Source organism: Peromyscus californicus, unplaced genomic scaffold (genome assembly GCF_007827085.1).
Source record: "Peromyscus californicus insignis strain IS unplaced genomic scaffold, ASM782708v3 Scaffold_10__1_contigs__length_136768540, whole genome shotgun sequence".
In the NCBI taxonomy this organism is placed as follows: Eukaryota; Metazoa; Chordata; class Mammalia; order Rodentia; family Cricetidae; genus Peromyscus; species Peromyscus californicus.
In genome coordinates, this window is record NW_026294391.1 from 92,871,835 (window position 1) to 92,888,585 (window position 16,751).

General features: G+C 38.2%; 1 protein-coding gene across 4 annotated transcripts in view; it reads right to left on the reverse strand.

Annotated features, from left to right (window-relative positions):
• Window positions 1–16,751, reverse strand: part of Chrdl1 (chordin like 1) — a 130,608-nt gene that overhangs the window by 94,938 nt on the left and 18,919 nt on the right. For all 4 annotated transcript variants that reach the window (XM_052737365.1, XM_052737373.1, XM_052737357.1 and 1 more), the window contains one exon: window positions 1,356–1,468. In XM_052737365.1, coding sequence (XP_052593325.1) covers window positions 1,356–1,468 — 113 coding nt within the window. The remainder of the gene's footprint in view (window positions 1–1,355; window positions 1,469–16,751) is intronic.

Sequence of the window (16,751 nt, forward strand, 5' to 3'; positions counted from 1 at the left end):
CCCTAGCCATTTAAAGAGGCAGGCTTCTTTTATCCAGACTGGAGTCACCGTACTACAACTTTCTTTTCCTCATGTGCTTTCTAGAATAAAGTTTTGTAATATTGCCTTTGGAAACAGCAGACAGGCTCTTAATACACCACCACACGCCTCAAAATCAGGAAATAGCATATGGAGGTGAGCTCAGAAGCACATCAGAAAGCACAGTTCCTAGCTGAGAAGAAAACTCAATCTTTAATGTTGTATACTGAATGCTGTTCTAAATTCCAGAGATTAATAAGAGCCCTGATAACCATAATGATAGTTAGCATTTCTTACTCTTAGTTTTAGATGAACTAGTGAATTTAATCCTTACTACAACATATGAATAGGTAATATCATTATGTCTTATTTTTTTGAGACAGGTAGACTCAAACTCATGATCCTCCTGACTCAGCCTCCTGAGTGTTCGGATCCACAGGCATGATCCACAGCTAGGCATTGTTGTCCTGTTTTAAAGGAGAAGCTGAAGGAATCTTAGAGAGGTTATAGGTAAATTATCCAACATACCATGTATCACAGGTGGCTTACTGTAGAGTCTGAAAGTTAGTCTACCTCAAAGTTAAGACCCCACAAACCCTGAATACCACCTGCTATTGTAACACCTGAAGGGTGCTTTATACATGGTAAAAATTTGAAAACCTAGAAGTTCTGTTCAAATGTCAAAAAGAAAAGGCCTGTGAGTGACTGTGCCTGCTCTAGCTGGGCACAGACAGGAGTTACATGCAGCCCTTACAGTAGTTCCTTCTATGCATTCAGATTTCTCAGTTTTCAAAGATTATGATGAGGCTTTCCTTCCCAAATGGCTTAATGCTGTGGTTTTCATCAAGGCAACTAAACATGTCTGGAGACATTATTTGTTGCCACAATTGGGGTTACCTCTGCTGTCATCTAGAGGGTAGATTAATTTTCCTACTATCTGGATTCTTCTGCTTTCTCCTATTATGTCCTATATAATTAGTCTAAAAGTCTAAAGAAATTTATTTACAGTAAATATTCAGAGATTTTAAGAAAAACAAACCAAACTTTAACAGGAAAAAATCAGGAGAGATATTCCTTGCAATCCTGTCCCCATCCCTTTCCCCAGCTCTCTCTAAAGCAGATGTCAAATTTGCTATGTAGCCAAGAATGTTCATTCTACATCCTCCTGCCTGTACCTTGTCTGTGCTGAGATAATAGACATGTGCCATGACACCGGGGGTGTTTCCTAATATCTTTTATGCTTTTAATCACCTAAGCTCCCTGGCAAAATGAGTACTGATAACTTTCCTGTGTGGTAGGGAATGGAGTGGGAAATCCTATGCCGTAAAGCACTGTACCTCTGTGCAGATGCAGTTCACACAGTAAACCAGGCCATACGGTTCCAGGTAGGGATGCCATTTCTCCCCCACTCTATACTTCTTGTCTTGAAACACACAATATGTCTCCGAATCTAAAAGGGAGGAAGGGGGAGAACAAAGCTGTTAGAGAATATAGGCCAAGTCACAAAAATTTAAAGACAATCATGAGTTGCATCCATTTTACTATGTACATCAAGGCGTACATTTACTATGTACGTCACTGCATTTACACAGATTGTGTACTGCTGGCTCAATGTTTTCTGTATTTTGTTTACTGGATCTTTACAATCACTCATAAATTAGATATTACTATTAGTCTTACCTTATGAAAAAGGCAATCAAGAAACATATAACTCGTTAGTAGCTGAGATGACACTCAAACCCAGGTTGATCTGACAGTGGAGTTCAAAAATCTCACTTAATGATCTGCTATAATAGCAAGATAAGAAAACATATCACTGGCATTTTGATTTCTTAAAAGGCCACGCTTCTTTTTCAGAGATGAAATAATGAACACTTTGTTTCCACTCAACATACAGATTTTCTTGAGCATGAACAACCTTCAGTTTTCTCAAATTTCCTTCGCTAGAATCAAATTTTTAATAGGGCTGGCAATAACTTATCAGTTAAGAGCACTGACTAGCCGGGCGGTGGTGGCGCACGCCTTTAATCCCAGCACTCGGGAGGCAGAGCCAGGCGGATCTCTGTGAGTTCGAGGCCAGCCTGGACTACCAAGTGAGTTCCAGGAGAGGCGCAAAGCTACACAGAGAAACCCTGTCTCGAAAAACCAAAAAAAAAAAAAAAAAAAAAAAAAAAAAAAAAAAAAGAGCACTGACTATTCTTCCAGAGAACCTGGATTCAATTCACAGCACCAACATGGCAGCTCAAAACCATCCATAACTCCAGTTCCAAGCAATCTGATGCCTTCTTTGGCACTCTGCAGGCAACAGGTACAGATGTGGTGCATAGACATACATGCAGGCAAAATACCCATACACATAAAAGAATAAATACATTTAAAATTTTTTAAATAAGTGTAAAATAGACACATTTGTTTGTTTGTTTTTATGTGTATGAGTGTTTTACCTACATGAATGTCTGTTCACTACACGCATGCCAGTGCCCATGGAAGGTGGAAGAGAGCACTGAATCTCCTGGGACTGGGGGTAGAGATGTTTGTGAACTGCCATGTAGGGGCTATGAACTGAACCTGGGTCCTCTGCAAAAACAACAAGGTTTTATAACCACCGAGTCATCTTTTTAGACCCTAAAATTTTTTATAGTTGAAATTTGCATTACACTGAAAGATGTTTGAGCACATACCATAATACTTGACATGTTTTACATATCTTAGTTATTAAAAAGTAGATAACATTTATTGTTTATATTCAACCCATCACATGAGTCCATAAACATTGGTCAAGAAATAAAAGCAAGCACCAAAAGATACCACTCTGGGGCATATAACCAAAGGATTCTACATCTCACTACAGAGATATTTGCTCATCCATGACCATTATGTCTCTATTCATAATAGTCATGAATTGGATACACCCTAGATGTCCATTAACTGATAAATACAAAATGAAAATATGGTACATTTGCACAATGTAATGTTATTCAACTCTTAAGAAAAATGAAACTATGAAATTTACAGTTAAATTGATGGAGCTAGAACCAATCATCCTGAATGAGGCAACCCAGACCCAGACAACATTGCATATTTTCTCTTGTATGTGGAAGTTAGATTTTAAGCTTTAGATATATGTATTTTATTTAGAATAACGATGTTATGAGCTGGCTAGCAAGGGACCTTGTTGAAGAAGGGGATCTTCCAAAGAAGGGAAAATAAAATAGTGTTATAAAGGGGATAAATGGGGAATTGAATACATTAGGAGGACTAAATGGAGAGGATGAAGGGAGAGCACATTGAAAGACAGAATATGGGAAGGGACAACTAATACTGGGAGACAATGCTCCAACTAGACATCTTATACTAACAAGTAAATCCTCCAACACCAGGAGTAGGTTATACCTTGGTGATTTCTTAGCCAAAGTGGATCCATAGACCCCTGAAAACATTACAGACTATTGCCAAGGCTACTGGTTACTCACCACAACCTGATAGTAAGGCCTTATTGCTGAAGACACCACACACTTATATAATCCAACATAGAAAAATCAAGCTGATGCCCAACTCTAAGCATCATCCCTATTTACTAGTGTTCATGGTGCTGGAAGGTGTTATGCATGCTATCAGAGGACAAAAATAATCATCAATATTACCCAGTTATGAATCCTACGGCTTACAATACCAATCTACTTGCAAGATATACTGATACGAATTAAATCTAATAAGATGTTAAAAGGAGGGTTGGGGATTTAGCTCAGTGGCAGAATGCTTGCCTAGCAAGCACAAGGCCCTGGGTTTAGTCCTCAGCTCTCAAAAAAAAAGATGTTAAAAGGATAACAATTTATGAGCAAGTGGGGGCTTATGTTGGAAATTGAAAGCTAGTTCCTCATTCATAGTTCATTGATGTAATTCATTGTATTTACACACCAAAGAGGGGACAGATCATTGTTGCAAATGATTTAGAACCTCAATCTGACAAAATGCTACATTCAGCCATGGCTGAAACTCTTAGCAAACTGGGAAGAAAACTTCCTCAACCTCATACCTGACATTTAAAATCAAAACAAAAATCTGTGGCTAACATTATAATTTCTTCATGGCAAAAGACTGAATTATTTTTCCCTAGGACTGAGAATTATATGATGATGCTTGTTTTTCCAATGTTAGCCAGGGAAATCAGGTCCAAAATGTTTTATATACCTCAAAGCAAAACTTAAAGTATTTACAGATGTCATTATTTTGTATAAAAAAACCCCACCAATCTGTTAAAATGATACTATAAATGGTAAGAAAATTTAGCAAGCCTGTAGGATTCAAGACCAACCATATTTACATGTTTTATAATAAATAGAAGTTGAAGTTTGACTGGGTCTGGTGGCTCACACCTGTAAGACTCACACACGAGAGACTAGGCAGAAGGACTGAAGTGAGTTTACTTCCAGCCTGTACTACGAAGTGACACTCTGTCTCAAAAGGAGATGAAAGCGAATGAACTACAATTAGTACATATAATATTTACAATAGCTCCTCCCAAACACCAACCTTCAGAAGCACACATGTAACAAAACATATGCAAGGTTTGCACTAAGAGAACTATATCGCTGGAAGAAAAGTAATGAAGGCCTAAAGGTTAGATAAATTTATAGTATTTGTAGAGTGGAAGATAAAGATTTTCTAAGGCCTCCATTCTCCCCAAAGTAAATAATAGATTTCATGCAGAGGCAGGTGGATTGCTGGCAGTTCAAGGCCAGCCTGGTTTACACAATTAGTTCTACACCAGTCAGGGCTGCATAATAAGACCCTGTCTCAAAAAAAGTATTAGCAGGATACTTTATTTTAGAAAAAGGTGGGAGCCGGGTGGTCGTGGCTCACGCCTTTAATCCCAGCACTCTGGAGAAAGAGGCAGGTGGATCTTTTTGAGTTCAAGACCAGCCTGGTCTACAGAATGAGTTCCAAGACAGTCAGAGCTACACAGAGAAACCCTGTCTCAAAAAATGAAAAACGGTGGGAGTCTATTAATATGTTTATATGGGAAGAGAAAGGAAGTAGAAGAACCAAAATAATTTTGAAGAAGAAAAATGTTAGAGACTTAAAATTACAGTTTTCAGGATATGTGGTATCAACCAAAGGTTATATAAACAAGTTAACAGGATACCTAAACATAGAGCCACACATACATTGTCAACTGATTCAACAAAGGTGCAAAGTCAATTCAATGAAGAAACAACAGTGTTTTCAAAACTTCAACAAATACTGTGGAATCATTTGAATAGTCATGTGCGATATTTAATAAAAGTTAGCCTTTTTCCTATTTCTAATACTTCATATAAAAATGAACTAAAAAAGCAGATATGGTGGGTCATGGCTGTAATCCCAGCAGTTGGAAGGCTCAGACAGGAGGATGCTGAGTTTAAAGCCAGTATAGGCAACATAGCAAGGCCTTGTCTCAAGACAGGTGGGTATGAATGAAGAGGAGCTAGAGGAGGAGGAGGAGGAGGAGGAGGAGGAGGAGGAGGAGGAGGAGGAGGAGGAGGAGGAGATATGATCTCAAGGTAGGTCATAGCAAAGATGTCCAAAACACACCCTAGAGGAAAGACAGCATCTTCAGCAAATGGTGCTGGAAAATCTGGGTGCCCACTATCAGAAGAACAAAATTAGACCCATATCTAGTACCCCACACAAAAATTAACTACCAATGCATCAAAAACCTTAATGTGGAACCTGAAATGCTGTAACTGTTAGAGGAAAATATAGGCACTACCTTACATGATATAGGTGTAGGAAAGGACTTTGCCATTAGGGCTCCACTTGCTCAAGAATTAAGGACAACACTTGACAAGTAGGACCTAACAACAAAGGAAGTAAAGAGAAACCCAAAGAGTGAAAGAAGATCTTAGCCAGATACATATCTGATCAGGGATTAATATTCAGAGTATATAAAGAATTTAAAAATCAAAAAATTATTAGTCTAGAATCATAGTCTATATAACAAAAACCCTAGTACCAGGTATGAGAAACTTCCTTTTGAATTGTTGGTAAGAAGAGTCCAAGAGACGCCCCCCCCCAAACAAAACAGCTACTGTCATTACCTTTGATTCCCTCTCAGAATTTGAAGGTTAAATCCGTATTGGTGAAGGCACCACACAATTCAAACACAGGTCTGGGAGAAACTGAGCTGGAACTGACCTAGAAGCCTCCTCTCTGAGCATTAGCACTCACAGTGTTACAAGCTACCAAGGGAGAAGAGCAGTCTATATATTCCCATCCAGTTGTGATGCTTATTAATCCCAACCATGTTAGCATTTACATATTGGCAATAACCAGCGGCTGTCTAATTGGACTGAAGCCTGCTCAATGGGAAGGAATTAATGTCTGGTACTCTAAACCTAGCCAATTAACCATGACTGGCGAGGCCATGGAACATACTATGACCACTTTCCTAAACCAGCATACACTAACTGCATTCTAAGTATTTACACTTATACCCACTGAGTAGTGTAGCTCTTACCCCTCATAAAAGAAGTTTCTTTTTTTTTTTCAGAAAATGGAAACCATCACAGCAAGCCACGACTGGATAAAATGAAGAAAACCAATTGACCATCAGGTGACCATACCCTAAGCTCAGGGAATATCATAAAAAGGTACCACAAAGATTATAAGAACTGGATGGAGGACTGACCAGGTACCTGCTGCAAAAATAGTATCTTCCAGACATGACAGAGAGGCTGCACCTATGAAATCTTAACAAAATGGTTGCCTAAACAAGACTTGCACAATGACAACACAGGCTGACCCGAAGCATTGATGCTGAAAATTTCATAGGACTCCACTCTTAGATGAAGGACTGTAGGTAATTAACTACTGCTAAGGAGGGAATATCAGTCTTTCTTAGGGATGAAGCCCCTAATTCAGTGGTTCTCAACCTCCCTAATGCTGTGACACTTTATATAATTTCTCATGTTATGGTAACCTCCAGCCATAAAATTATTTTCATTGTTACTTTATAACTGTAATTTTGCTACTGTTATGAATCATAATGTAAAGATCTGTGTTTTCTGAGGGTCTTAGGCTACCTCTGTGAAAGGATCATTTGACCCCCGAAGACATCGCAACTCACAGTTTGAGAACTGCTGCCCTAAGTGGTTATACAATATTGAGTGGTCAGCCTAAAATGTATACATATGAGCAGCATATATGGACTCAGCTGGCTGTACTTATATGTGTGTGTGTATATACATATGAAACAATAATAATCAAAAAATAAAAGAGATAATATGTGAAAGTAGAGGGCTTGGAGGTAGAGAAATGGGAAGAGTGAGGGGGTGCAGATATGATAACAAGGAATTGAAAATAATCAAAGTATATTTTCCATATGTGTGAAATGTCATTATGAAACCAATTAGTTGGTATAACTAATAAAAAGCTAATAAAAATGAAAGGGTAGGTCATAGATTGCAATGTAAAATTTAATACATTGAAATATTTTTATAAATTCTCTTATGAATGCATAGGAAAAAAGCTTTGTTACCTAGAAAAAGACTTGTTTAAGACAAGCCAATCCCATAATCCATTCATGATACACTATAAAATAAGACTCAGTCAAAAGTAAGACCTGCTAGGCTGGGAGGCAGAGGCTCTGTGAGTTCAAGACCAACCAAGGCCTTTTTGACAGACTCTGTCAAAAAACAAAAAAAGGAAAGATGGAAGGAAGGAAGGAAGGAAGGAAGGAAGGAAGGGAGGGAGGGAGGGAGGGAGGGAGGGAGGGAGGGAGGGAGGGAGGGAGGAAGGAAGAAAGGAAGGAAGGAAACAAGGAAGGAAACAAGGAAGGAAAGAAGGAAAGGGGGAAGGAGGGAAGGAGGAAATGAAGGAAGGAGGTAAGGAGGGAAGGAGGGAGGGCTGGAGAGATGGCTCAGTGATTCAGAACACCAGGAGTGCAAGTCCTTCTAAATCAACTGAGCAGAGCTCATATGAACATACAGGGCCTGCACAGGTCTGCACCAGGTCTATTGCGTATATATTACAGCTTTCCGTTTAGTATTTTTATGGGACTCCCAAATATGTGAGCGAGTGGGTCTCTGATTCTTGTGCCTTCTCTTGGGCTCTTCTGTTGTTTTGCTTTGTCCAACTTCGATGTGATAGTTTTTGTTTTAGATTATTATATTTTATTTTGTTGAGTGTTGTTGTTGTCTCTTAGAAGCCTGTTTTTGTCTAATGGAAGTCAGAAAAGAAGTGGACCTGAATGGGAGGGGAGATAGGAAAGAACTGGGAGGAATAGAGGGAGGGGAAACTGTAATCAGGATGACGAGAAAAGAATCAATTTTAAATAAAAGGGAAAAAAACCCAAGAAATTATCATAAAGAACAATAGCAAAAAAGGCAAACATTAAGGGTTTGGGGTGATGGAGTCAGTTTATACCTTGATTATAATGTTTTCTATAGACAGTATACATTTATGAAAACTGATCTAAAAGAGGGAGACTTCTCACCATATGCAAATTGTATATTAGTAAAAATATAATAAAAATAACATAGAGAGGAAAAATCACATGAAATCTTTCAACTAGAAAGTAAACAGTTTCCATATTCTAATAATGTCCCTCAAATATTTTTAAATATATTTTTTATCTTTTAGAACATTTTTAGGTTTAAAAACAATTAGCAGAAGGCACAAATACTTTCCACTTACACTTTCATTTGCCCATTTTATTAACATCTCCCATCAGTGTGGTTCATTTTCTCAGATGAACTAATGTTGAGCTACCTGAAGTACATGTACATGATCTGTATTAGGGTTCACTCTTTGGAAACAGTAGTTGCATGTGTTTTGACAACTGGATGTTATATACACACCATTATAATATCAGATAGAGTAGCTTCCTTCACTGCCCTGAAATTCTCTGCTCTGCTTTTTAGCTCTCCATTTTCTTTCCTGTGCCCCACTTCCAAGGAATCACTAGAGTTTTTACTCTCTCTATAGTTTTACCTTTTCTAGAATGTCACATCAGTGGGTAACATTAGACACATGACTTTTTAGAATTAGCTTCATTCACTTGCCTATATGCATTTAAGATTCCTGCATGTCTTTTAATAACTTATTATTAATAGTTCACTTATTTTTATTATCAAATAACATTCCATTATATGGCTACACTTAAAACTTGTTAAACTATTCCTTACTAAGGGAAAATTTGGTTGCTTTTTTTCCCCAGAAATTGTGAATAAAGATTACATAAGCACTTGTTACCTAGGTTTCTGTGGTGATATTTTGTTCCCCAATATATTGTGCACCTTAATAAACTTATCTGGGGTCAGAGAACAGAACAGCCACTATATAGATATAGAGGCCAGAAAATGGTGGCACACACACCTTTAATCCTAGCATTCCAAAGGCAGAGATCCATCTGGATCTCTGTGAGTTCAAAGCCACACTGGAAACAGCCAGGCATGGTGACACATGCCTTTAATCCCAGGAAGTGATGGCAGGAAGCAGAAAGGTATATAAGGCGTGAGGACCAGGAACTAGAGTCTGGTTAAGCTTTTAGGCTTTTAGCAGCAGTTAGGTGAGATCCATTTGGATGAGGGCACAGAGGCTTCCAGTTTGAGGAAACAAGATCAGCTGAGGAATTGGCGAGGTGAGGTTAGCTGTGGCTGGTTCTGTTTCTCTGATCTTTCAGCGATCACCCCAATACCTGGCTCCGGGTTTGTTTTTATTAATAAGACCTTCTAACAATCCATGCTATAGGTTTTGGTGTGGGTATAAGTTTTCACCTCATTTAAGTATTAGTAACAATACAGTTCCTGAGGCAGGTGGTAAGATTATGTTTAGCTTTGAAAAAAGTTGATGAATTGCCTTCCAAATTGACTTTACCATTTTCGCATGCCCACAGACTGTTGGTTAGAGTTCTGTCAACTTGACATAAGCTTGTCATCTGAGAAGAGGGACTCTCAACTGAAAAAATGTCCCCACTAGATTGGCCTATAGGTAAGCCTGTGAGGCATTTTCTTGATTGATGTGGCAATTCTCAGCCAACTTTGGGTGGTGCTACTCCTGCAGTTATAAGAAAATAAACTGAACAAGTTGGGAGGAGCAAGCCAGAAAGCAGCATTCTTCCATGGCCTTTATTTGAGTTCCTACCTCTGGGATCCTGCCCTGCTTGAGTTCATACCTTGACTTCCCTCAGTGATGGACTATTACCTGGAAACAAGATGAAATAAATAATTTCTTCCTTAGGTTGCTTTTGGCCATGGTCTTTATTACAGCAAAAGGAACCTAACTAACACAGAAATTGATGTTAGGATTGTGAGGTACTGCTGTGACAGACATGACCATGTTGGTTTGGGAAGAATTGTGAAAGATTTTGGAACTTTGGGTTAGATAAGCCCGTGAGTGTTCAAAGCTTGATGGGCTGTTCTGTGGGAACTTGGATAAGAATGCTGAGGGAAATGCAGAAGATAGAGATCTGGCTTGGGAAGTTCCAGAGGAAAGCAAAGACCCTATCAGGACCATTTTTTGTACAATTTTGAATTAATAATCTACAGTTCTGATCAGCTGGAGCTGAGGAACCAGTTGTTATGAATAAGAGACCCCACCACTGAAGAAAAACCTTTGCTTAAATAGAACAATTGATATTAGTTATCTGGGTCTGAGAAATCAATTCTGATTAAGAAAAAAATAGCATCATTGAGAATAAATCTTCTGACAGGATATTTCTCTAGGTCAGCACACTGAAGCTGTGGTACAGGTTTGTCAAGTCTGCATCTCATGCTGGCAGCTAGACTTGATAATGTCTAAGAGTCACACAGGAGGTACTGGTTTTGAAGGTACAAATGGGTCATGGAAAGCAGCCCAGGCTTGGCACTGGCAAGGATAGAGTCCCTGAATAGAGGTTTGGAGACACTAATGGAGAAGGTGCTTCCGTTGCAGTGGGGACTCCAGCACAATGCAGGTGTCTGTACAGTCGGGGACAACCGCCAAGGAGAGCACCAACTGTGAAGTAGAGCCGGCCTGAGCCTATGAAATGAATTGTGTGTGCCACAGAGAGATAGGCAGAGCTGGAGAAGTGGAGCTTCTCAGATCAGTTGGAGCTCAAAGGATTGTGAGTGGGACTTACAAATCAAGAACTGAATTTTTTAGATAGTTGAAGTTTGGTTTTCCTTTGATTTCATTGTGACTGTTCTCTACCTCTTCCATCTTATTGTAAAAAAGTATGTTAATTTATTTGTGATTTTAAAGGAGTTCATATTTGAGAGAACATTTAGAGAGACTTTGAATATTTTAAAGAGACTTTCAGCCTACAAGTATTGAGATATTTTTTAAGGAGTATGGGGCTCTTAAAATTATTATGTTTTATGTTGTGTTATTAACATGGCATCTTGGGGATAAACAAAAAAGGAAAGTGTAGCATGAATCTTACCAAGTCTTATTAATAAAAACAAATCCAGAGCCAGGTATTGGGGTGAATGCTGGAAGATCAGAGAAGCAAAACAAGCCACAGCTACCTCACCTTGCCAATTCCTTCCTGATATTTCTGGCTGTTTCCTCAGACTGGAAGCCTCTGTGTGCTCATCTGAATGGATCTCAGCTGAACTGCTGTTCAAAGCCTAAAAGCTTAACCAGCCTCTAGTTCCTCGTCCTCACGCCTTAAATACTTTTCTTCCATCACTTCCTGAGATTAAAGGCGTGAATCTGGCTGCTTCCAGTGTGGCTTTGAACTCACAGAGATCCAGATGAATCTCTGCCTCTGGAATACTAGGATTAAACATATGTGTGCCACCATTTCCTGGCCTCTATATCTAGTGGCTGTTCTGTTCTCTGACCCCAGATAAGTTTATTAGGGTACACAATATTTTCGGGAACACAATACCACCACAGGAAAGCTTATAGTTTAATAGTGATGTGTTTGTCACATCAAGTTGACTAGGAGTCAATAGTGTTGGTTAGGTTTTATATAACTGACACGAGCTAGATTCATCTGAGTAAAAGAAGCCTCAATTGAGAATATGTCCCCTAGCAGATTGGGCTGAAGGTAAGTTGGTGAGGCATTTTGTTGATTGCTGATTGATGTGGAAGTGCCCAGCCCACTGTGGACAGTGCTCCCCCTTAGCAGGTAGTCCTGGGTCGTATAAGAGAGAAGGTTGATCAAATCAGGGGAAGCAAGCCAGTAAGCAGCACTCATCTGTGTTCTCTGCTCTAGTTTCTGACTCCAGATTACTACCCTGCTTTCTTTTCCTGGCTTCCTTTCTTGAAAGACTGTAAGGTGTAAGGTGACATAATTCCCTTCCTCCTCAAGTTGCTTTGGGTCTTATCATAGCAACAGAAATGAAGCTAATATGCCCAGCAATGAAAGAGTTTCTGTTGTTCCATATTCGAACCAGCACTTGGTATTCTCAGTGTTTGAAAATTCTAATAAGTGTATAGCGGTATCTTTAAAAAAAAAATCAGTACAATATATAGGGTCTAACTATGTATCCCTAGACAGCCTGGAATTCTATATAGACCATGTTAGCCTTAAATTCACAAAGATCTGCCTGCCTATGCCTCCCTAGTGCTGATATTAAAACGACATGAGACAGCATGCCCAGTCATGGTTCTTTATTTTGTTGTTTCTTAATGGCATATAATTTGAACCTCTCTTCATTTACCACCTGTGTGTCTTTCTTAGTGAACTGTCTTTTGGATATTTTACCCATTTATTAATTGGATTGTTCATAATTTCCTTGTTGACTTTTAGACTTTGCTGCATATTGTGAATATAAGTGCACTGGAAAACACAGATATTGACCCATCATTCCATTCTGGTTTAATGTTTTCTTCAGAGCATAGTATTTTATCTTAAAAGCAGCCCAACTTATCAATTTCTTCATTTTAGAACATGCTTTAGGAGCAGTATCAAAAGACCCAATGCCAAATATAACTTCTCCAAGATTTTCTGCTATGTTGTCTTCTAGAAGTTTTATGGTAGATGATTTTATTTTGTGAAAGGGTAGCCTTTCTCTGATGAATTCTATTTCTTTAGTGAGAAATTTCAGTCAGCTACACATATGTACTGATCTATTTATTGGCTCTGTATTATGTTATATTCATCCATTTCTCTATTCTGTCACCAAGCCACACTACATTCATTACTGTAGTTTTACATCAGCCTTGAAATTGTGTAGGGTCAGAACTCTGAAACTACTTTTTTTTCTCTTCCCTCAATACTGTTAGCTATTCAGGGTATTTTGCCTTTCGTATAAACTTTAGAATGAGGTAAGGACTGATATCTGACAACTATGTGTTTTTCTACCCATAAACATAAAATATATTTCTGTTTAGTTCATTTATTTCATCAGTGTTTGTAGTTTTTCTCATTGAGATCTTGCAGCACACTTTTTTATATTGATACCTACACATTTTGTTCATCTAATACAAATGGCGCTGTGGTTTTTAAAGTTTAATTTTAAGTGTTCATTGATGATAATGTTTAGAAAAGGAATTGAATTTTGTATATTAAATTTTTATCTTTTAACCTTGTTAATTGTTACAGATGCTTTTGCACCATTGTTGTTATTGCTTTGGGTTTTTAAAAAAATACTTATTTTATTATTTATTTATTTATTTGGTGTGTGTGTGTGTGTGTGTGTGTGTGTGTGTGTGTGTGTGTGTGTGTGTAAGTACCTGTAGAGGCCAGAAAAGGGCACTGGATCGCCCGAAGTTGGAGTTAATAGGCAGTTGTTAAGCCACCTGGTGTGGGTGCTGGGAACAAAGTTTGGGTCTTCTGCAAGAACAGTAAATGCTCTTAATCATTAAATTATCTCTCCAGCCTTTTGGAGAATTTTTATATGAATAATTATGTCATTTGTGAACAAAGGTAGTTTTATTCTTTCGGTCTGCATGCATGATTTACCCATTATCTAGAACTTCTAGTAAAAGACAAATTTAAAAACTGAGAGCGCATAGTATTTCCTTATTTCTGACCTTAGTGGTAAAGCGCTCAGTGTCTCATCATTAAGTATGATGCTGACATTCCTTTGTCAAGATGAGTAAGTTTGCCTCTACCCCTAGTATGCTGGATAGTATTGGATTTTATTAAATGCTTTCTTTCCATCTTTTGATAAAATCATGTTTATTTTCTTCAGCCTATTGATATGATGGAACACCTTAACTGATTTTTAAATGTTAGAACTCACATAACTGCATAAATCTCACTTGATTGTGGCAAATCATTAGTTTCATACTTTGTTGGATTCAATTTACTAATTATTTTATAGATTATTTTATTTAAGTGTGTGTGTGTGTGTGTGTGTGTGTGTGTGTGTGTGTGTGTGTGTACACATATATGTGGGTACCTACAGAGGCCAAAAGAGAAAGCCAAGTCCCGTGGACCTGGAATTACAGATAGTTCTAAGGTACCCCATGTGGGTGCTAGAAACAAAATTCCAGTTCCCTGAAAGAGCAGAGAAAGGTTTTAACCACTGTTTTATCTCTCCAGTTCCTCAATTAACTAAAAGTTTCAAGGATTCTTGCACTTATATCCACAGCAGCTGTTGGTCTACCATTTTCTCACAATGTCTTTGTCTATTTTTTGGTGTTACAGAAATATGGCAATCATCGAATGAGTTAGTTAGTGCTCCCTCTGCTTTCATCTTCTGGAACACACCATAGAGAACTCATGTAATTTCATCCATAAATGTTTGGTGCAGTTACCCAGTGCACTCTCCTGGGGATGGTGCTTTCCATTTTAGAATGTAATATTTGTTGATTCTATGTCTTTAATAGAAGCAAAAGTCTTTAATTCTAATAACGTCTAGTGTACCAGTTCTTTCACGAAATGTGCCTTTGATGTTTTATTTAAAATGTCACTGCCAAAGTCACACAACCACCTTGTTCAGTGATACACGCTGAGGCTTTTGTGAAGTAAGTAAGAACTATGGCTCAATTCATTGATTTATTTACTTGGGGATATAGGTGTTTAGTTGTTCAAGCACCATCTATTGAAAAGACTATCTACTGCCCCTCATTTCATTTACAACTTTCCTTCTTTGTTGAAAGTTTCCTGACAATGTTTATACATGTCTATTTCTGGGCTTCCTGTTGTGTTCTATTGATCTATTTATTTTTCCTTTGGCTAGCGTCACACTCTTCATTTATCCAGCTTATACAACAAGTTTTGAAGTAAGTATTATCAGTCACATTGTTAATGTTATTTCTCAGTTTTTTTTTTTTGCTATTTTGTAACTTTCACCTTTTCATAAAAACTTGAGTCACTCTGTCAATGCCCAAAAATATTTTTGTTATAATTTTGACTGCTAATGACCTACAGATTAAATTATGAAAAGCCAACACTAAAAATCTTTAATACTCCTACCCACAAACATGGATTATCCCTCCAATTATTTATTTGGTTTTTATTTCATCCAAGTCTTATAGTTTGATTAGATTCATTATTGATTATATATATATATATATATATATATATATATACATTTCATTTTCAAGAATGTTAATGTAAGTAGTAATAAATGTGTTTAGTTCAAATTCCTCTTGTTCATTGCTAGTATGTAGGAAAGCAATTTATTTTTATACATTAATCTTGGTACTTTGGAATTTTCTACATGGACATTCATGTGATTTTATTCCCTTCATCCCCTTTTTTATACCTTTCATTCCATCTCTCATCTTACTTAATCTAAGATGAATCATTAATTTTTAATTCATTCAAGTACTTTCTTATATAATAGAATTTAAAACTTTGGAGCCCTTTGCATATTAGGCAGGAAACTAGAAACTCCTAATTTTATTATCCAGACATCATGTATATAGAAATTCTATTACAAAATTCACATATCATGATGAGAATAATGCTAGTGCATTAAATAATCTACAATACTCTCTGCTTAGGGACAATGTTCTATATGGATACATAGTTTAACCTCAACATTAACCAATTCTGTATTTGGCCATTTATATTGTTGCCATTTCTATTTTTTTTTTAGCATTTTTTTTTTATTTTGCAATACAATTCAGTTCTACATATCAGCCACGGATTCCCTTGTTCTCCCCCCTCCCATCCCCCTCACCTTCCCCCAGCTCCCCCCCCATTCCCATCTCCTCCAGGGCAAAGCCTTCCCCACAGACTGAGATCAACCTGGTAGACTCAGTCCAGGTAGGTCCAGTCCCCTCCTCCCAGGCCGAGCCAAGCAATCCTGCATAGGCCCCAGGTTTCAAACAGCCAACTCATGCAATGAGCACAGGACCCGGTCCCACTGCCTGGATGCCTCCCAAACAGATCAAGCCAATCAACTGTCTCACCCATTCAGAGGGCCTGATCCAGTGGGGACCCCTCAGCCATTGGTTCATAGTTCATGTGTTTCCATTCATTTGGCTATTTGTCCCTGTGCTTTATCCAACCTTGGTCTCAACAATTCTCGCTCATATAAACCCTCCTCATTCTCACTAATTGGACTCCCAGAGATCCACCCAGGGCCTAGTCATGGATCTCTGCATCCAGATACCTCAGTAGTTGGATGGGGTTTCTAGCACAACAATTAGGGTGTTTGGCCATCCCATCACCAGAGTAGGTCAGTTCGGGCTGTCTCTCGACCATTGCCAGCAGTCTGTTGTGGGGGTATCTTTGTGAATTTCTGTGGGCCTCTCTAGCCCTTTGCTTCTTCCCATTCTCATGTGGTCTTCCTTTACCATGGTCTCCTATTCCTTGTTCTCCCTCTCTGTTGTTGATCCAGCTGGGATCTCCCGCTCCCCCA